The following is a 22,994-nucleotide window of genomic DNA, read 5'->3' on the forward strand; positions in this document are numbered from 1 at the left end:
CCTATATCCACTGTGGAAGAAACTATGTCAATTTTATATTCTTATCAATCTATATTAGTTGTGCAAATTAACATTTTATCAAAACATGTCTTGATGGTCAATGGTCAAATCAAGAAATTGAAAATATGAAATATTTTTTCTACTTCAAGTAATATTTTATAATTATTAAATCATATAAGGACAATCACTAAATAAGAAATCCACATTTTGAAGGATACAAACATCATGCTTTCAAGTTAGATTTGTGCCACAATGAAAATTGAAAGAAACGTCATATATTGCAGTGAACACCTCCCAGCTGTGAACAGAGCAGCTCTGGAATGACTCATCACCTCCTTCTGGAATGGCAAAATGGGTCAGTGGCCCATTTACCATCATATTCTATTTCATTTTGGGAGCGTCAGTACCATACCAGAATTTTCACTTTCAGCAGTAAAATAAGCCTAAGGATCTGTAGTCTCAGAGCTCCAGAATAAGTTCCCAACACAGTCCCCTGAGGGGCTCCCAGTTTGGGGATCCTTGGACTTACTGAGCCGGAGTTGATGTACACGAACACTCTGCCTTCCTCCCTGATGCTGCTCTGCATGGGAGCTCCCACCAGCATGTCCGAGAAGCCGTCTGCATTGAGGTCCACGGCACAGATAGAAGCTCCAAAATAAGAGCCAAGCTGCTCCAAAAACAAACCAGACCCAGTCATTGAGAAAAAAGCAGGGTTAGTCACCAAAGCCCCCAGGGAGACCAAAGGTAGAGACATATTACCTTTTTACCTTTCATTTCATGTAAGATCGTTAGTGCTCTTTCATCAATTCTGAATATGTATGCCTGCAATTGTGAAAAGAATTAGAAAAGGTTGGACTATGACATTTAAAAAATTTTTTTCATTTGATCAAAATATCATTTTTCATAACTTGTAATTGCTCACATACAGTTTTAAAAATCCCTTTCAGAATGATCCCAAAGGTTTAGGAAACCACGTTCAGGCTAACGTGCCTTCCTGGCAAAACTACCTTCTCGGGAGCTACCTCCTGGCCCTTGAGAGAGAGCGCAGAAAGAAAGCATTTTTGTCTCAATTTTCAAAGTAAGGCTGAGAAAAATTTAGTAACCTTTACACAACAAGTGTAATGAAAACTAAAGCCAAAAATAACATCTTATTCTTTGTAGTCTTACCATAAAACCTGTTGCTGCCTCAATTTCCCTTTAGTTGTAAACTTATTAACCAATAAATATAATCCTCGGGCACCTTGAGACAGTTCTCTTAAAAACAGTTTACTCATAAGAAAAAAAAAAAGCTTCATTTGACATATAATTTTCCTTAAAGCTTTTCTGCCCAATTTTTTCTAAAAGCCATACAACATTCACCAATTCCACTAAACGCAGCACATGGCCCATCATTTCTAGCTTTCATTCCTTAGCAAGTGTGCACTTCCTCCTTTAACCTCTCCTCTCATGCAATCTATTCGGACCCTTGTAAAGAAATAAATTTAAAAATGTAGTTCTTACTTTACCAATCTGTTCATGCTGAGGAGCTCCTCCGATGACTTCGGTGGTATCCCTACTCCAAAAGTGACCAGCTCCAACCGAGTATCCTTCAAGAAAACGGACACAATTGTGAGACTTGTCATCTGCCATGGGTGAAATATATTATCACATATCCACTCAGAATTAAGTGAGACTGAATACAAAGTGACTACACGGAACAGAATTTTAATAACATTTAGCAAAGCAATACTAGTACACACAATTGGTCATTCATTTTATGCTTTAATTATTAATATGTGTGTTATGAAACAAATTGAAGATAGCACCTTTACATTTGGTTTGTTAGTCTCTGTGTAGTACCAGGACATGCAAGCTTCCTGCATGTCCTTTTACTACAGAAATATTTTAGAGTATATAAAATATGACATTTTAAACTTTAAGTATAAATTTCCTAAGTTGCATTTTTTTTGCCATGAAATCTTCATTATGATAAAATTTTATGATGATAGAACTGGGGAAATATTTTGGTTTTATTATGTAATAAAAAGGGTAATGCCAAGTTATATTTTATAATACTTGAAGATAATCTTCAACTATAAACAAGTAAATGTTGAATTATAGATGAATTCCCTCTGTTTGAAAGTGAATCCCTTCTGTTCAAATGGGAAAAATAGTACTGCTTTTCTTATCATTATTTCTGAGTATAAACTGCTCACATTTGAAACACATATGGTTTAAGCAAATCTGTACTTTCTAAGAAACTATAGGAAAAGCATTCCTTTTACTATAGTGGAAATTAATGCCAGAAAAATCTCGTGTTTCTATTGAAACAAACTATAAATAATCCCACCTCTGATTCATTAAATAAGAATAAGAAGATAAATAAGGATAAGAAGATAAAAATAGCTACGCTATGAGAAATATTATAAGAACTTATGAGGCAAAGGTCAATGAGCTGTTTTTCAGACCCATATGCTTCATAATGTTACCCATTGTCTAGAATGCAGTTGACAGCCTGACTGATTTTCAGCTGGTCCTTAAGAAACTATACTTACTTACTCTTATATAATTAAATGAGTTAATTAATGTAGAGTGCTTACAAAAGTTCCTCAGATATGGTAAGCAATCAATACTACCTTTATAATAATAAAGATACAAGCCCTCAAGTGTTTTACTCCACAGAATAAACACTTTGCAGTAAACCAGGAATTCCAGTCTAAGAATTATATGTCGATGACTGTAGTTCCATATGTTCAATGTAAGTTAAAATTTCATAGATTGTATTCTTAAACAAACTCTCTTTTTAATAACCACTGGCCATTTTGATCTTTTTTTTTTTTTAATCCTCACCTAAGGTATTTTCCCACTGATTTTTAGAGAGAATGGAAGAGAGAGGAAAAGACAGAAATACGGTATTGACATGTGAGAGAAACACATGGATTGGTTGCCTCCTGCACACGCTGGGGAGGAGCCTGCAACCAAGGTACATGCCCTTGACCAGAATCGAACCCAGGACCCTTTGGTCCACAGGCCGATGCTCTATTCTCTGAGCCAAACTGGCTAGGGCCATTTTGATCTTTTGAAAATATAATTTCCCTTATTTATAATCACTAGTATCTGTAAGAAAGATTATAATTTCAGTTTGTCAATTTTTACAGTACCTAAGTAACTTCCAAATTTTACTTGATTGTCACTGTCTGAAAAAGCCACATATTTATTTGAAGTTATACTGTAGACAAAAATAGAGCCAGTCCAAAAATATGATCCTGGAGCTCCCATCACAATTAAATCCTGTAAGAAATAAACAATTTAGCATCATTTAAAAGTTTAATCTCACCACCCCAAACCTCTTCCAGATATACATTTTAAGTAAATAGTAACAAGAACAGATTTTTTATGATAAATTTCTAAAGCCTGAGCATTTTATGAATTTAAAAACACACCAGGAAAAAAAAAAAAAAGCCAGAGAAGCTAGCTAATGGATTTTCACTAAAAGTAGAGTTTTAGAAAAGAAACTTTCACTTCACACTTATCAGTGGACTTAGAAATCAAAGGTAGAATCATTGAACACTAGAGTAAGTTTTCAGGAGAAAGGCAATGTGGTTTCTATTAAAGTCAATCATATCTGGGTAATTCATTAGTGCTCATTACAGAGATAATCATGTGTTGTCAAAGAGTGAAAAAGTAGACAATTTATTTCAGTTTGCAAAAAGCCATTAAGTAGTTTCCTTAACAATGTTAGATTAGAAAAAAAAAGAAATCCAATAAAACAGTGGTTCTCAACCTTCTGGCCCTTTAAATACAGTTCCTCATGTGGTGACCCAACCATAAAATTATTTTCGTTGCTACTTCATAACTGTAATGTTGCTACTGTTATGAATCGTAATGTAAGTATCTGATATGCAGGATGGTCTTAGGCGACCCCTGTGAAAGGGTCGTTCGACCACCAAAGGGGCTGCGACCCACAGGTTGAGAATCGCTGTAATAAAATCTTGGGCATGTGGTTAATGATTCTCTCTTATCATTGATGTTTCTATCTTCTCATTCCTCTCTGAAATCAATAAAAAAATATTTTTTAAAAATCTGGGGACATATTTGATGATAAATATGGATTTAGAAAAAGCAAACAGAGGGAAGGTCAAATAAGCAGATAGTTGTCTAGTAAAACATGAAAACTTTCAGCAACCAAACCTACTTAACATATTTCTAAATTTCCTAAACAATTCTGAATTTCAAAAAAGACCAATTTAAATATAGATTAAAGAAATCATTGCTTTTTTTACATAGTAGGTAATATTTATGGAAATTGTAAACCTAAGGCCTTCTACATAGATTCAGAAAACATTCATGAATTCATAACTGGTTTTTAAGGGAAACTGGGAACTTTGGAGGTTGAGTACAACTGTGATCATTCACTGGAACTCACAGAATGACTAGAGTGGTAGAAAAAGAATAATCGAGTTTGAGAATATATCTAATCTAAGAGGTTATTAAGTTCTTCAATCTCCCAATTCTCATAATTTTAATTGAAAGTGTGAATTCATATGTTTACTCCTCTCCTCAACAAGTAAAAATAACATAGGCATTTTCGATGTCTAAGTTAACAAAACAAATAACTATAGCTACTTTTAATTTCTATTAAATTCTTAATGAAAGTAATATTCTTTAGAATAGACTTTTAATTGCTCTTATTTGGCATAGCTATCTAATATTAGGTATTTTCTCACAATATACGTCAAATATTCAGTGATAAAAATTAAGCTATAGTACTGTACTTTCAAATATTAATCATATATTATACAATTTTTACTGTAAAGCATAATATCAGTCTTCTAAGTCTTCAGAAACATTAAAATTCTATATGTAAACATTCACAGCAGCTATTTTTTGGACTATTACCTTCGTGTGAAAACTAGATATTCCAACTTGACATGATGCAAAATTCTCTCCAAAAGTTTTCACATAATCTAAAATAAAGTAGAAAGAAACAATTCAGGATTTCACATAAAGACAAAATCTGTATAATTTTATTTTATGGAGGATAGGTGACTAGGCCAGAACACAAATTAAAAAATACTTGAATGGAGGCTCCTAGCTCTACCATCAGCCAGTTTTTGACCAAAGGCAGAAAAGGGGGAGAGAAACTTTCACAATGACTATTGTCCTCATTTCATAAGCCCCCCTCCCTTCTCCACATTCATTTGCAAATATGGATAGGCACTTGGGATAAAAAATAGCATAACAATCGGAGGTGGGGGCCCCTTCTGCTACCAGAGGGCTGGTAAAATTAGATGAGATCCTTGGTCACAGTTTTCTCCTCTATAAAATGAAGGCATTTGACTCAAAAAATTGCCAGAATTTCTCCCACAGCTAATATTCTAAAGTCTACTGCCTAATTTCATATATGCGATTACCAATCAGAAATTACACGTATTTCATTCCCAATTTTTTTTTTCAGTTATAGTTCCTCCATTAAAAAAAACTAACAGGGGGAAAAAAAAAACCCCACATACAGGCTTCCTAGATTTTGCCCAGTAGAGAGTCTCTTATTATGAAGCCGCTATGAATGGATGTTTTTGGAACTTGCTATGAACACAAAGCTTTGCTTCTGAAACACTGACATCAGTAGTAAACGTCTATGAAAATAAGAATCAGGACCACATCTTTGCTTTGGTTTTACTAACTAGAAAATTTAAAAGAACTGCTGTCATTTATAATTACTATACTCTGTCATGATTTTCACTTTTTTTTAATATCTTCCCCAAGTCTATTTTTTCAATTTTTATAAATTTTCCCATAATTTTAGTTATACTTATGTCATCTTGATTTTTTTTTTTTTTTGTAGAATGTGACTAGCAAAACTAAAAACAATTATGAAAATGTTTCAAAGTATAAATCACAAACCATTAGGAAGAAGAGGATAATAAACATGGAGAAAAATAGACTGAGTTTTACTGCATTAAGAATTCAAAATTCACCTTTTATTTTCTTGCCATCCAAAGGCCAATCAGGAATATATATAAGCTTCTCCATGATATCAAATGCAATAATAGAGTCAGTACCTGAATTTGCGTATTTGTTCAAAATTTTGTTAGGTGATAGATATTTTCTTGGAGACTGGAATAATCATTTTGGTTAGAAAAGTTGGAATGTATATTTATTTAATGCTGAGTTTTCCAAAGACAGATTTTTAGACCTTGTTCTATTGCAGATATATTTTTTTAATGCTCTATTGACATTCACCATGAACTTTTTTCCCTTCAGTTGTTTATTTACGTCCTAGCTCTGTGTGCAGTAATGCTACCTATGGTCTAGAATTTTTATGGGAAAACCTTTCAAACTTAAGATACCGATCCCTTGTTAGTTCAAGAAAAACAAGTGAATTTGAAAAAAAAAAAAAAAAGTGAAAAATACTTGCTCCCATTATACTTGAATCTTTCTGAATATTCTTTGCAGCTAAAGATAAAGCAAGTAACCTAAATAGTTTTTTTTTCCTCACTGATCATACATTTCAATGTAATTTCACGATTTTAAGTGTCCTATAGTTGTTGAGTATTAGACTCACGTACACGGACTTGAAAATGTATTTAATGCAAAAATGGGTAATTATCAACTAGAATCTAGAATTATCCAAATTAAACTGTGGAATTTCCTAAAAACACAAAGTGCATTTATGAAAACTAATACTGTGACTGAGTAAAAAAACAAAAGGGTGCTTTGAGTATTTATAAAGAACACAGCTATTTCAAAAATCCCCTCCCCACACATCTAAAATTCAAAATAATTGAAAAAAATTAAAAGTCATTCACTTGTTTCTTTTGATCCAGTTAATATTAAAATCTTCTCTTACCTTGATAACATGGAGCTATTCTTGTACTCAGCCCTGTTCGGAAATCAGAGGGCATTTTATAGCAAACACCTGTGGGAAGCTTATTTTCAGTCTTCATGTAAAATATATTTTTCCATCTATGCCCACAAGTCTGAATAAAACATAAAAGTAGACTAAATTATGTGAAAGTCACACCCAGAATATCTGATTTCATGATGTAATCAGTGGACCAATTCCAATAACCTACCACGATGGATCCATTTTCTCCTGGCTGTCTGGAAAGTGTGACCCCCAACCATTGATTGTCTCTTTCTTCCAAACAAGTCTTTCCACAACGGTCTCCATCAGGGCTACCTACCGCATTTGAAAACAACGTTATCATCAGTGACCTTGAAAACCATGTTATTCTAGGAGAGCAGAGAAAATTAACACATCATGCTTGTCCCCAATGTTTTTTCCCTTCAACCACATGTGAAGTGCCCAGATTTCTGCTTCTGTCATCTTACATTCATTGCACAATGGAGAGGGGAGGAATAACTGAGTTATGTAACTGTGAGTTACTTGGTACAAATATGTTTTCTTGAAAGGTGATTTTTATTTGTAGAAATGACTGGAAGGGGAGATGACCAGTTTACACCGACATAGGCTGTGCAAAATCAATGGCAATGTATAATGCTTGGTGAAGAATTCCCACCTCTGCTTGGACCATTTATCTAGCATTATTGACAACATTACCAGAGCACTTTGTAAGACATACCTTGAATTGAGGCATTAACAATAAAAGACAGTATGGTCTTCAGCACTGAAGTCAGCTTCTGGAAGCTGGAAGGGAATGACTGAGCATGTGGAAATGGGCAGTGTATAATGGGCATGGTAACACGGAATAGCACTGAAAGCAAACTACCCCGTAGTTTATATTAAGTTGATCGTGACTGCTCTCAACAAGGGAAAAAAGACATTGAAACCCAGATTATCTCAGTAGTAAATAAAAAAAAACCCTGGTAGCATTTTGGCAAATACATGAATAGAAAGAAAACTAAACATAAATATGACTCATGGGCAATACAGTACTCCTAAATTGTACAAAAGAAAGTCACCTACTCAGTGATAATGTTTCCCTTTGTTACAGTGACTTCTATGCTTTATAGCTAGGATCCTGTATTCAAGTGATTTTAATTAAGTGATTTTAGGGAAGAATAGCTGCAGTACCTTAAGATTCCTTTTGCTGTCTGTATTTCCACCCTCTTCAATTGCCATGTGATAGCCTAGTCCACCCAGGCTTCCTTCCAAAGGCAGGTCTATGTATTTGCATTAATGTGATTGGAAGAATGTGAAACTTGGGTTTGTTTACTTCATTTTGAACACTGGTCACTGTGTTCAGACATTTATAGGAACCATTTTCTAAATTAGGCACTGCCTCCTCCTATAACCTTAAACCTTAAAGTTTCCTGGGCAAACTCAGAATACCTATGTCAATAAGGCTAATATGAAAGTGAAATTATTTGCAGAAGATCTGGGTAGGAGAGATTTTGTTATAAAGAGTATAGGAAGATGATTGTGTATACTCTTGTTTGTTCTTCAAGATGTTGATCAGGAAAAACAGCAAAACTCTTAACACAGCGGAACTGAAGAAAACTTCTAGCCCCTGGAATATTCTGCTTTAGTAGGTTCAGGTGAGGCCCTGACTACCCCAAATGGTTCCCATGATCTAGAAATTGCTATGAAAGAATTAGCAATTCTTATGGGTTATGTTGTTTTGGCCAGGTTTCCTGTAGAATAGTGACTGGCAAGTCCCACCTATTGGCAGTGGCTGCTTGGAGCACTACAGTGAAAGGAAGACACCTAAGGATGGGTCTGGAAGAAGAATGCTGGGGTTGATTAGCAATGTCTATTTGGAATAGAAAGAATCTTGCTGCAGCCCAAACCTTGGCAAAAGAGAATCCCAGTGGAAACGTAAGGTCTCTATGTTAAGACTAATAAAAAGGAAAAGGAAGGGAAGAAGGGAGAGAGAAAGAACTGTATTGTGTGTTTTGGTAGGTAAGGTCTCATACAGAGTTTGATTGTGGCTACATGTCGTCAACATAATGGAAGGAAAGTGAAAGAGAATGACATGAAATTTTAATTTTACTGTGATGCAATTTTCAGTTTGACTTTTCATTAAAATTGCCAGTTTTGGTTTTTTTTTTACTAATGTCAAAAATAGACGATAAATGATAGACCCTGTTTAACTGAGATTGAAGTTCCTATTATTTACAATAGATACTTCAATGAAATATCTTCTAAGAAAATACCAAAGTCTTCTAAATTTACAGTCACTAAGGCAACCAAGTAGGAGAAAACTAAGGACAGGAGAGGAAGGAGGTCACAAGTAACACATATCTCTATTAAAATGTGGTGTGATATAATGGACACTTTCATCAAAATTATACTCAATATTTAGAAACAAATTTACTGTTCTAGAGATGCACCCCAAAAGTTTTAAAAATGTAAACAAACCATAGTTTAGAAGCACACAATGCTATGTAAGTTGCTTGAGAAAAATGGCCAAAATTTTTTTATCCGCAAAAATAGTGAATTGTTACTGTCTGTTTCTTGGCCGAGTCTTTAAATTTAAAAATGAAGACTAGAGAAACCCCTGTGTGATTAAACTGTTTTCTGGAGCCATCAACGATTCCACCTTGTATCATCCTGTTTTCATTTTAGCTCCACCAGGATGTCACCACTGCTCAGAATCTCACACTTCAGGCTCACACACATCATAACCAAACTACTCACTTTCCCACTTTTTTGGTGTCACTTTCCTCAAACATCTTTCTCTCCATGTCTGAGTACCTCTCAGGTCTCTGGGACTTATACCAATGCACCATGCCCCCACCCCCCACTTTTCAAGCCTTTGGCCTCAATTACACCAGCTTTCCTGCCTCTGCAGCTTGCAGATGGCAGGTCACAGGACTTTCTCAGCCTCCATAACTGAGGGAGCCAATTGTGAATCAATTTGTAGGTAGGTTGAAAGGTAGTTAGATGGGTAAATCTATCTAGCTACCCTGTCGGTTCCGTTTCTCTGGTGAACCCTGACTAAATCAAGTACATTATTCATTCACAACTATTCTGTCTACTTCCCAGGCCTAGTAAATAATGACCTACTTCATCTTGACCAGTATGAAGTCTTGTTCATTACTAGCCCACCCCCGGCACAGAGCCTGGAAACGTGTGCTGAAAATGGAAGTTCAATAAATGAAAAGCAATTCAAAGCTTTGACTGGTTTGTTTTGACTGAGTATCTTATCTTCTATTTGTGTTTTGTATCTTAATGTGAAATGTGAGTACAAAAGGATCAATGCCTCGGCAGAAAGGAAATTCACACACCAACACAGTCATGAAACAATTACCCTTCCACACAAGAAATAAGAACTAATTCTAATCAGTGAACACACAGACTCACATTTATAGAGGGTTCTCCTTTTCTTCCTAACACACCTCTGCCGGCCACGATCATACTTCCAGCACCGGTTACAAGACAGGAGCAGTTCAAAGAATGCCTGTAAGTCCCCACTACCACTGTAGGTCTTTTCTTAATTTCCAGGGACTTTTGTTTACGGTTTTCTTCTTTAATGCCTACAGAATCTTGGCAGAGAAATAAAACCTTCTCATCATCAGCTTACACTCGGGGCCTTCTCCCGAGCGTTGCTCCTAAGTCCACTCCTTTATCACGTGGTTCTCGGCCTTGACTGGACGTTAGGATCACCTGGGGAGAGTTCTCAACAAATCCTGACACCTGGTTCCTTCTCCCAGCGGCTCCGATGTGACTTGTCTGGGTTGAGACCCAGACGCCAGAGTTATCTGAAAAGCTCCCTGGGCACTTGTAGTGTGCATGTGGGCTTGTGAGCAACTGCTCTGCAATGTAAACGCTGTGCCTTTCCTGCATTATGTCATATCTGAAAAGAAACCTTCCTTTTAAAAAATGATACTAGAGGGCGGGGGCAGGCTATACGAAGTCAATGGGGGGAAAAAGGAGACATGCAATACTTTCAACAACAAATCTCTCTATAATAATACCTTTTTTCCTCCTTGGTTTTAGCTAGATATTGAATAGGATATCAAATGTTAAGTAAATTTTGTGTGTGTGGAAATTCAGTATTTCTAATGTGCCCAGTAATGATGATGAATAAAACTGGCATGGGAAAGCTAACGTCAGGAAACTGAACATCACAAACAAACCCAGATTATCTTTATTTTTGACTCAAATGTCAGGCTGAAATTATTTATAATCTGGTTTTCAACTCAGCTCATTTATTACTACTGTAAACTCAGCCAATTAAATCAGCTTCATAATTAAAAAAGTGCTTTACATGGTTTAACATAAGAGGTCAGCAGAAATTAACATTTGATAATTTCCCATGCTTTTATACAACTAGAATGACTAATTCTTAGCACAGTTGAATGCATTTTCCCAATAGACATTAAAAATACACAGCTATATAAAAACCATATCCCTTATTCTAAAAACTGAAACCCATTTTTTTCTTTTTTCTTTTTCATTTGGGAAAGGAAATATACAGATGTATGCTTACTACTTCATTTTTTTTTAATTTCCTTCTACTGATTTTTGTATCAGTATATATACATGTATATAAATATGAATAACAGTAACTTCGATAGATGAATATAAAGGATGTTAGTACAAAGCCAATTAAGTACACCTTTTTACCACCCCCTTTTGTTGGTGTTAATTACTGTCATTGTTGCAAGTCCCCAAATATGAAAGAGACTTTGGAAGGGTAGATATTCAATCTTGAATGTCTCCTCCATGAAGGCAGGTACCGTATTTTGTTGACCGTGGCACTCCCACAGCCCAGAACAGGGCCTTCCCTGTAGAAGGCCAGAATGAAATGCGTTATTTGCTAAGGGAGGGAATTCTGAAATACATTATACCACCGCAAATCCTTTACTCGATTTACTAATCCTTCACTGCAGCGATTTCCAACCTTTTTCATCTCCTGGCACCATAAACTAATTACTAATATTCTGCAGCACACCAAAAAATATATAATTTTTCCTGATCTGATAAAAAATAGAATACGTATAATTTTGATTCATTCACACCTCTTGTGGCACACCGGTTGAAAATTGCTGCTTTACTGCAATAATTTCACCAAACTCTCAGGGATCTAAGCTTTGGAGAGATCTTTCTTCACTACTATTCTTCCTTACTTCTCTTCTAAAATATTGCCTTGAGTTTTAAGATGGTAGCAGATGTTCTGAAGGGAAACCGTGTTTGGAGGTTTGAAGATCTTTACAAAGTGGGGTATGTGAGCAGGACTATTTAAAACGGAGTCAGCTGGGCACACAGGAGGTGCCTGTTTCACAGCTGTGCACAAGGATTATGGGGAGTAAGTGAGATATGTGTGAAGCGCTTGGGCCAGAGTTTAGCAGAGAAAGCAAACAAATGTTAGCTGATGTTAACATTGCTGTTATTTTAAAGATTAATCTAAACATGTGATTAAGCTGTACATATGTCATGGAATATATCCTCCATAAAATATTTGTGGCACATTGTTGTTGTCACTTAATCCTTATCATACACATTAGCTCATTTAATTCTCACAGTAGCAGCAGAAGAGTAGTTTATCAATCCCATTTTACAGATGAGAAAATTGAGTCTTATAGAAAAAAATAACTTCCCCCACCCCATGGGGCTGGTAAATGGAAATTATTAGAATAAAAAACTTGTCAGAAATAGACCTGTTACTTCCCACTACCCTACAGCATATAAAATAGAAGTCTACTTTCAGATGTATGAATTAACTGAAGTCATGTCACTAAGTTTTTTTCATCAGAAAATGTATCAAATATCACAAATCTGACCCCAGACTGTAGTCAACTCTATAGTGTTCACGAAAAATGTCATTTACTTGGTCTCTATCTTGTCCTGTGATTTTCCTCAATTTAGATCAGTTCTCAGTGTTTTGGCATTTCCATCAAGGAAAGACCAAAAGGAAAAAACAGACTCACAGTTCTTCTTTCCATCACGTGCTGGCAGCTTGAGTGAAACGCTCTGTGGGTAGGGGTGCCTGGGACTTTTGGTTTTAATGACATGTTTGCTTTATCTGCCTGTGTACAGTGCTGTGACTTCCCCATCACTTCAGACATTTGATCGGGGCACTCCGTCTGGCTTTCTAGCTCCGAAGAGATATGTGTGTGTGTGTGTGTGTGTGTGTGTGTGTGTGTGTGTATCTGATCTTTCAAAACATGTGATGTAATTTCAAAGTTCAGAAAAATAGTGAAAGTCCTTACTTCCATCAATTACTTTTTTTATGTTGAAGTTCTATTCCATTTAAGTCATCTTATATGTTTCAAACTGTTCCACTCTTTTTCTTAATCCTGAAAAATGAATGACTCTTGTTCTATGTTAAATAGTCATTCATTCAAGATACCTTTATTTGTAGAAGCAATAATTACTGAGTGAAAATAATTATACAATTAATTCCTCTACCTAAATTAAAAATATTTGAAAAACATGTATGATTCAAGGCGAACAAATCAATTCAAATGTGACAAGATCCTCAGGCCTACCATTGCAGGGTTATGAAGGTTACGGAACATTTATGGCTGTGAATGCAAGGCTGCCTGGCAACTAGTACGTGTTCATTAAATGGTAAATGCTTCTGCTCCCCAGCACACCCACATTATGTTGCTTTGACTACACCAGCAGAGGGAGTTCACAGGGCTGAGAGATTTGACCAGCAGTCAGCTCTTTAAGCCCAGTGGCCCCTTTTTATAGTTTTTCTTATCAAACCCTAACTATTAAATCCATTATAATAAGTTTATCATATTAACTATTTACTTTCCAAATGCATCTAATGAAACGTGATGATGTTTCTAGGAGCTAACAGTAGTGTGTATGAATTCAATAGTAGTAACAAGTAGTAGAGTAAAATGCCTTTGTGCTAGCGGTGAAATGGGACATGAGAGCACTAAACTTCCAAGCCATAGCCTCCAGCTTGTGTAGGGGGAAACAAGAGTCAAACTATCAAAACAAACATCAACATTAGACACCATTCTCAAAGTATTTTCTCCTTGGAAAAACAGGTATTGAAATATCAGCTTCTCAGATTTCCTATCAAAATCGGATAATAACTAATAATCGTTCACAACTTACGTGAGAAACAGCTTATACAATCACAGGCCCGAAAACGCCAGCATTTCAGTCCTCTTTTTCATTTCATTTCATTTTATATACATTTTTTTAACTTTAGAATTTTATTTATTTTACTTTATTGTATCTGGAAAGAGAGTTGAACACTGAGGTAAACATTGGCAGAGGGTAGTGCCAAGTTTATAAATCGGGGTTGATCCTGAGCTACCATGAGGCCCCAGAACTCTAGAAAACCTGGTTACTTGTGAGCTTGATTCTAGGTTTAGTGTCTCTTCCAGGGATCTTAGGCCCAAACTCTTTCAAATTCCTGCAGAAAACCTACACAAACCTTTTTACTAACTACACCAGAAAAATATACCGCAACTTATCATAATTGAACATGAGTGCACATAATTTAAAGAGGGGCCATTGTCTTATAATAATTGCTAATATTTATGACATGCTTCCTATGTATATATTAATTCATTTAGTTTTCATTCCATCCCTATGAGGAGATATTATTGTCATTATCCAAATTTTACAGGTAGAGAAGCTGAAACAAAGAGAGATTAAGCATCTTGCCCCAAATCACAACCCTAATTAGCGGAGGAAAAAAGGATTCAAGCCCACACTGTTAATTAGAATCTATACTACCTTACAATGACATGCTATTAATGCTTTCCCCTATTAATGTAGGGAAAGAACCCAAATATTAACATTATTAATAATTCTATACTCATTTTATTTCTATAATAAACCTACTAAGCTGGTAACATTAATTTCCAACGTTAGAAAATTCTCTACTTCCATGGTTTCCAGTTAATCTCTTTGTCTTCAGGATTCACTTGAAAAAACTATCACTAATATATGAATTCCATTTTGAGTGTCTTTGAAATAAGAAAACACAAAAATGTTAACAGAAACAAACTCTGGGGAAATCTGCTCTGACTTCATGCTAGGTGGGCCATATTGAAGTTCTGTGCCTGGTTTGGGAATTCACAGGGCAGAACAGAGGATGTCAGGAAGGCAGCAAGGCTTAAAAATATGTGAGAGAAGTAACAGTCAGGGAGTCTTTGGCATTGTCCTGAACCATTGGAGGATTGGACTGAGATGAGGAGTTATAGCAGACGAGTCTCTATAAAAAGCTTAAACTTTAAGGATGGGATAAAATGTTGCAGAGATAATGACTGTGGAAAAAACCTACCAAATACTAGAAAACATTCACAGGAACACAAAGAATGGTATCAGGGTGAGGTAGACCTAGAAAGATTTCCCAACAGAGGGTGTGCCTGGGAAGAGTCTCCTATGTAGGGTGTCTAATCCACTTCACACATTATTTCCCATCAAAGAGATCTGGCAACTAAGTCTACATGGTTACTCTTCTCATTGTGCATTACAGAATTTCATATAAATATTTCCTATCTTTAAAAAAAAAGATTTTTGGAGGTAAACTGAGAGCATCAGCACAAACACAATGCATCATTGAGCCCAGTCCTGTCACTTGTAAGACCTTCCATGTTTCAATTTGATGCTTCAGCTACTTTTAAAATAAAATAAAAAATCCCTGTTTTTAAAGATGGTCAGTTCCAAGCTCCTATCTCTGGAGTGAGTTTTATTGTTTAGATTGCCTGGTACAAATTGATGGACCCCTGGGAGCCCAAGGCTGCCTCCACTTCTTGGAATGATGCTGAAGTGTGCGGCAGAGCGTCCCACCCAATCGGAGAAATGTATCCATCCATTTCACATGTACTGAGCTTTTACTATGTGCTCATCAAAACTGGTAAGAACTGGCTCAACTACTCAGGGGTCTGCTCTTCCAGGAAACCAACTCTCATTATCCGATTTCTCCCCCAAACCCCCACTGTGCGTGTCTCTATTATCACGCTTATATTTTCTCATGATTAACTGTTCACCTGAGTTCTTTGAGGACTTCAGCCATGTCCTATTCAACTTTCTATTCCCAGTACCTAGCACAAGTAATTGACAGAATTTATATAATTAATGAAAAGCCCAGTTAAAAGAGTTATTGAGACTTGCTTCCAATATTTTCTCACTCCTTCCTTCTCAACCTCTAATCTGGCTTCACCTCTATAACTGGTGTTACCAAGGTTACTAATGAACTGATTCTATCTGAATCCAATGAAATCTCCTAAATTCTTACTTGCTCCACCTCTTGGCAACTTTTTTTTTTTTTTTGCCCAACCCAACTCAACAGGGACGGAGTCACAGTAAGTAGGAAAAGGAAGAGACAAGCCTGAGACTGGAGCAACTTTTGATACTGTCACTCACTCATTCTTCTCAAATTCTCTCATCCTTAGACCTCCATAATGCCACACCAACCTGATTTCCTTCCCATCCCTTTGGCTTCTCCCCAGGCATTTTTTCAGGCTTCTCTTCTCTTCTCCAGTGGTTCACAACCACTGGAGAAGAGAAGATGAATATTCATATCATTTGGGAACCTAGCAGTGGTTCTCAACCTTCCTCATGCCGCGACCCTTTAATACAGTTCCTCATGTTGTGGTGACCCCCAACCATAAAATTATTTTCGTTGCTACTTCATAACTGTAATTTTGCTACTGTTATGAATCGTAATGTAAATATCTGATATGCAGGATGTATTTTCATTGTTCCTGACCCACAGGTTGAGAACTGCTGCATAGAGGATCCTAGCCCTACTGAGGATTCTGCACTCAGTTCCAATGAGTTCATCAACCTGGAAGCTCTCCACATTCTATCCTTTGGGTTTTTACGGAGGCTTCGGTATATAGGCACAATTGATTAAAACATTGGCCATTCGTGGTTCATTCCACCTCCAGGCCCTCTACCCATCTCGGAGCTCATGGAAGTGTGACTGAAAAGTCCGCACTCTAATCAGCTGGTGGCCTCCACTACTAACCAGCCCCCATTCTTTTTTCTTTTTAATTTTATAGTTGCCAAAATTTTTTTTTTATTGGTTTTAGAGAGAGAGGAAGGGAGAGGGCGAGAGAGATAGAAACATCGATGAGAAAGAAACATCAACATCAATCATCTGCCTCCGGCACACCCTGCCAGGGATCGAGCCCACAACCTGGGCACGTGCCCTGACTGGGAATCCAACCAGTGATCTCTTGGTGCATGGATCAATGCGCAACCACTGAGCCACACCGGCTGGGCCCAGCCCCCATTCTTAAGTGAGGTCCAAAAACCACTTCATTGAAATAGCCATAGATATCTGTGTCTCTCTTATCCCTCAGGAAATTATAAGGGTTTTAGTTGTTTTGTGCCAGAAACAGGGACAAAGACCAAATACATACATTTTCCTTTCTATAAATTACACTATTACACTTACCTAGACCCACCTCCCAACATCTTGGGGAATAAACAGCAGTATTCTTAATGTTCTGCAGGAGAATCTAAATAGCGGCCTGAGTAGAGCAGCACTGTTCCAGCCACTTCTCAAATGTAGCATCCTCAGGGATCTATCCTGGGTCCTCTAATCTTTTCAGGGTGATTTCCCAGATTAAACTCATTGAACTCCAGGGCATTGACTGCCACCTCTGGGCCAATTGCCTTCAACTCTGAATTGCTGGTACAGACTTCTCCTGCCCGCCTGACCCATACCTCCAACTGATGACTATGTATTTACTTCTGTCTCACAGGACACAGCACCATACAGCCCACATCAAAACCGTCAGTAACATCTTTGAAAACTTCTCTGAATACTAAAATGTTAAAGCATACTTTCTTTATATTAGCCGTTCTCAAATGAAGGAGATTTGGTTGGAGGTCACATATGAGAGTCAACTGTGAAATATTTTTCGTAAACCTATCTTTTGTCTGTATAAGTTAGTGTATTGTTTTGGGTTAATTTAAAAATAAGTTATGTCCTGGGGGTTAAAGAAACTTTCCTTCATCTCTCATTTAATAGTGATCACATCCTGCTGAATCTGTCTTTTAAATAATTGCAGAATCTCTGTTTTTTTTTCTATCCCTACTGCCACTATCTTAACCCATTTCCTCCAAAGCATTTGCTACTCTGCAACCAGAAGTATCTGAAACACAAATCAAATCATGCCACTCCCCAGCGTGAAATTACCATAGGACAAATTCATAATCCTAAAGAGAGTTTAGGAAGTTGTACCCAAAATAATCCTTGCTTACCTCTCCAACCTCAGTTGCTGGCTTGATCCCCAGTCCCTATCGGAGCATGTGCAGGAGGCAACCAATCAATGTGTCTCTCCTTTTCCCTTCACTCACTCTAAAATTCAATGGAAAAATATCCTTGGGTGAAGATTAACAAAAACAAAGTAAATGGATTAACATTAAAGAGATTATAGGAAAATATAGTCCAAATTTTGTTAGTTGTATAATGGTTATGTTTAAATTATTAACACCTAAGAAATTGGGGGAAGGGTACATATAATATGCTGTATTATTTTATAGTTTTTTTTACATGTATGAGATTATTTCAAATTAAAATATTAAAAAATTAAAAATTAATAAAATATTAATTGAAATGTATCTGCATTACATGAAAAATCTCCTAATTGCTTCTAGCATAATTTATTAAATTGTGCTAAAATTTACAAGGGTTCAATTAAAAAATATCTTAATTCTAAATGATATAATAGAAAATATATAATAGTGCAGTTATAAGCACTTATCTGAAAATAAAAATTTGAAGAAGTGAATTTAAGAAGGGATTAGCTAAAGAAAATATATGCACAACCCATGGACACAGACAACAGTATGGTGATGGCCAGAGAGTAGTGGGGGGCAAGAGCTGGGTAGAGGGGGCAAAAGGGGGAAAATAGGGACATCCTATATCCTATCTAATAAAAGAGAAACATGGTAATTAGTCATACCTCTGCTACCCTTCCCATTGGCTAATCAGGGCAATATGCAAATTAACTTACAGACAAGATGGTGGCCGGCAGCCAGGCAGCTTGAAGCGAGCATGAGGCTTGCTTGCTTCAGTGACGGAGGACTCCAATGTACCCCGCCTGCCTTGCCGGCCTCTGAGCTTGCAGTTGAAATATTGTTACAAATATAGAAGCTAAAGAAAACCCCAGAAACCTGCTTTCAGCCAGCGGGATCTCAGAGCTGGAGTTGAAACAGTGTTTCGATTATAGAACCCAAACAAACCAGATACCTGCTTTCAGCAGCTGAGGCCTAAGAGCTAGAGCCAAGCCTCAGAGCTAAAGCTGGCCCAGAATAAAAAAGAAAGAAAAAAAGGAGCAGTTGGGAGCTTCAGTCACCCGCCAGCCTGAAAACAGCCCTCAGCCCCTCACCCAGACTGGCCAGGCACCCCAGTGGGGACCCCCACCCTGATCTAGGACACCCTTTAGGGCAAACCAGCCAGCCCCCACCCATGAACCAGGCCTCTATCCTATATCGTAAAAGGGTAATATGCCTCCCAGCAACCGGATCAGCGATGCCGCGAGGTCTCCCAGCACCGGGATCAGCGTGACAGGGGGCAGCGCCCAAACCCCCTGATCGCCCTGCAGCTCTGTGTGTGACGGGGGCGCGGCCACAACCTCCCTATCCGCCCTGCTCTGTTTGTGACAGGGGAAGGCACCCCAACCCCCTGATCAGCCCTGCTCTGTGCCTGATAGGGGGGAGCTCCCCAACCCCCTGATCGCCCTGCAGCTCTGTGTGTGACAGGATGCTGCACCCCAAACCCCGTCCCGTCCCCCCCCCCCCCGGGCCCTGCTCTGTGTGTGACAGGGTAGAGCCATAACCTCCCCATTGGCCCTGCCCTGAGTGTGACAGTGGCGGCGCCCAACCCCCTGATCGGCCCTGCTCTGTGGGTGATAGAGGGCGGCGCCCCAATCGCCCCCCACGGGCCCTGCTCTGTGTGTCACGGGATAGAGCCATAACCTCCCCATCGGCCCTGCCCTGAGTGTGACAGGGTGCAGCGCCCCAACCCCCTGATCTGCCCTGCTCTGTGTGTGACAGGGGGCGGTGCCCCAACTCCCCTATTGGCCCTACTCTGTGAGTGTCAGGGGGGAGCTCCTCAACCCCGTGATCGATCCTGCTCTGTGTGTGAAAGGCTACGGAGCCCCAACCCCCCTGATGGACCCTGCTCTGTGGGTGACAGGGGGTGGCGCCGCAACCTCCCCATCGACCCTGCCTTGAGTGTGACAGGGGGCGGTGCTCCAACCCCCCAATCGGCCCTACCCTGAGCGTGGCATCGCAACCTCCCGATCCGCCCTGCTCTGTGCATGACAGGGGGTGGCGCCCCAACTCCCCAATCAGCCCTGCTCTGAGCCCGACCAGGGGCTGCACCTAGGGATTGGGCCTGCCCTCTGCCACCTGGGAGCAGGCCTAAGCCAGCAGGTCATTATCTCCCAAGGGGTCCCAGACTGCGAGAGGGCATAGGCCGGGCTGAGGGACCCCCCCGAGTGCACAAATTTTTGTGCACCGGGCCTCTAGTAATAATAATAAAAGGCTAATATGCACATTGACTGAACAGCATGACTGGTTGCTATGATGCACACTGGCCACCAGGGGACAGACGCGCATGCAGGAGCTGCCCCCTGATGGTCAGTGCACTTCCATATGGGGAGTGCCACTCAGCCAGAAGCTGGCTCATGGCTGGCCAGCGCAGTGGTGGTGGCAGGAGTGTCTCCCACCTCCGTGGCAGCACTAAGAATGTCCAGCTAACGGTTTAGACCTGATCCCTTGGGGGCCTAAGCCTTTAGTCGACATCCCCTGAGGGCTCCCTGGCTGCCAGAAGGATGTCTGACTGCCAGCTTAGGCCTGATCCCCTGGGGAGTGGGCCTAAGTCGACAGGTGGACATTCCCCAAGGGGTCCTGGACTGCAAATGGGCGCAGGCCGGGCTGAGTGACCCCCCCCCCCCCCGAGTACACAAATTTTTGTGCACTGGGCCTCTAGTTGGTTAATAAAATTATATAGGTTTCAGCTGTACAATTCCATAATACATCATCTGTAGTTGTATTGTGTGTTCACCACCCCATCCATCACCAAGCCTCCTTCCATCACCATTTATCCCCCCTTCACCCAAAAAGAGGATAAAGGGGAGATACATAGTCCTATATAATAAAAGGCTAATATGCAAATCAACCAAATGGCAGAACAACTGGTTGCTATGACGCGCACTGATCACCAGGGGGCAGATGCTCATGCAAGAGCTGCCCCCTGGTGGTCAGTGCACTCCCACAGGGGGAGCACTGCTCAGCCAGAAGCCGGGCTCATGGCTGGCAAGTGCAGCAGTGGTGGCCCGCTCCCCTAAGCTGTCAGTTGGACATCCCCCAAGGGCTCCCAGATTGTGAGAGGGCACAGGCGGGGCTGAGGGACCCCCCCGTTCCTCCACCCAGTGCATGAATGTCGTGCACCGGGCCTCTAGTTTCTTTATAAAAGGAAGAGAAGATTCACTGTTTAAAACATTGCATGAAAAATAATTTTAGTCAATTTTTTTGCTAATATGAAAAGCTAGTACTACAGTCACTAGCGTTACAATCAGTGACTGAATAGAAATCTTGTCTTCCTTTTTTCCTTTAACTGACCCAAAATTTAAAAGTTAAAAATATCCCTTTGGCTTGTCATTTCTAATTACTTCTCTTATTTACCAATCAGGTTGACAACAAACTTCTGCTTTGCTTTTATTCATTCAGCTATCAATATATCTTCATTTAATTTGTTTTTGTTCTGCATTTACCATGTGCTCATTTCTTTAAGGATATTTCTGTAGTTGATCCCTATGTTCCAAATGCCCAATTTTGACAGGCATTATTATCTGAAATCCTATATAATAAAAGGCTAATATGCAAATAGACCAAACAGCATAACAACCAAAAACCGGTCGTTATGACGTGCGCTGACCACCAGGGGGCATGCATGGAATATGGCGGGTGTTGGCCGCAGTGGGATGGTGGAGCAGGTGAGTGGGGGTGCCAGACCAAGGCGGGGCTCCGCAAGTCGCTGTCATAAGGGCGAGCCTCTGGCGGTCACTGAAAATTCTTTGCTCCTGCGCGCAGCAGTCCCGCCCAGCACTACACCTGCTGCCAGCCCCGGCCCTGCTTGCACCTGCTGCTGGCACTGGAGCTGCCACTCGCACCCAGTGCCAACTCTGGCCCTGCTCGCACCCGCAGCCGGGACCACCACTCACTCGGCGCCATCAGCGGGTGAGAGCAGCGGCTGCTGGCTCGGATCACCCTTGAGGGCTTCTCCACCTCCCCCTGCTCCTGAGGGGCAATCGGGGCAGCAGCCACCACTCGCACCTGCTGCTGGAGCCAGCCCCGATCGCTCCACACTGTCAGCGGGTGTGAGTGGGGCCGGCACCTTCAGTGCATGGGAGTGGCAGTGGCAGGAGCTGGGCTGCCGGCAGACAAGGGGACCAGGGGCTGTGGCGGGAGGGACCAGGTGTGGGCGCGGAGGATGGGCCGAGACCCGCCCCTGTGCCTACTTGCAGCCTCGCAGCCCACAGTTTCTTTCAAGGTGCACAAATTTGTGCACTGGGCCCCTAGTTTTATATAATGCTAATGACATCTTTCCAGTTAAAATACAGACATCTAGAAATAGATTCCGTGACCTTCCAGATAGGAATTAAGTGCCAGGTACCAGCAGTTATCATGTCATGGATCAGAAAACTACGACAGGATGACAGAAATGACATTTCTACCTCCTGAAGTCTTGTCAAGATCCTCTGGCAGGTCAAGGTTGCCTGCTCCAGTCGTTAATTCTTTATCCCACAATTCCCTCACGCAATGAAAATTATGTCTTACAGAATTATTCCAAAGATATAGGTCTACGAATGTGTTATGCTTTAATAGTCTGCTTTTGGGGATGGAAGAGGCTTCATGAGTGACTGGAGCTTATTCTACGTGCTACTGACAACTCCTAGACTTCATGGATGCTCTCGGAGTTAAAAACAAAAATCCCATTATATGCATACTCTATTTGAATTCATTCTAAATGAGGAAAACCAGCTTCCTAGTTTGAGGAAAAGCAAAAACTACTATTAAAAGGGGTTAAAGGTATAATAACTAGCTTATCTCAAAAGTCTCAATATGAAAACGGTACCAATTATAACCTTTTATTCACCATTTA

The 22,994-nt window shown here is 39.6% G+C and overlaps 1 protein-coding gene across 9 annotated transcripts in view; it reads right to left on the minus strand.

Annotated features, from left to right (window-relative positions):
• ITGA4 (integrin subunit alpha 4) overlaps window positions 1-22,994 on the minus strand; it is a 337,984-nt gene that overhangs the window by 53,018 nt on the left and 261,972 nt on the right. For 5 of the 9 annotated variants that reach the window (XM_036318670.1, XM_036318673.1, XM_036318671.1 and 2 more), the window contains 7 exons: window positions 7,056-7,162; window positions 6,830-6,959; window positions 4,879-4,946; window positions 3,141-3,270; window positions 1,501-1,586; window positions 760-822; window positions 530-667 (listed from right to left, as the gene is read on the minus strand). In XM_036318670.1, coding sequence (XP_036174563.1) covers window positions 530-667; window positions 760-822; window positions 1,501-1,586; window positions 3,141-3,270; window positions 4,879-4,946; window positions 6,830-6,959; window positions 7,056-7,162 — 722 coding nt within the window. Of the gene's footprint in view, window positions 1-529; window positions 668-759; window positions 823-1,500; window positions 1,587-3,140; window positions 3,271-4,878; window positions 4,947-6,829; window positions 6,982-7,055; window positions 7,163-7,565; window positions 7,631-10,249; window positions 10,432-22,994 lie in introns of those variants that run through there. The other 4 variants (XM_036318675.1, XM_036318667.1, XM_036318674.1 and 1 more) reach the window with 4 other exon arrangements.

Source organism: Myotis myotis, unplaced genomic scaffold, assembly GCF_014108235.1.
Source record: "Myotis myotis isolate mMyoMyo1 unplaced genomic scaffold, mMyoMyo1.p scaffold_m19_p_8, whole genome shotgun sequence".
Classification (NCBI taxonomy): domain Eukaryota; kingdom Metazoa; phylum Chordata; class Mammalia; order Chiroptera; family Vespertilionidae; genus Myotis; species Myotis myotis.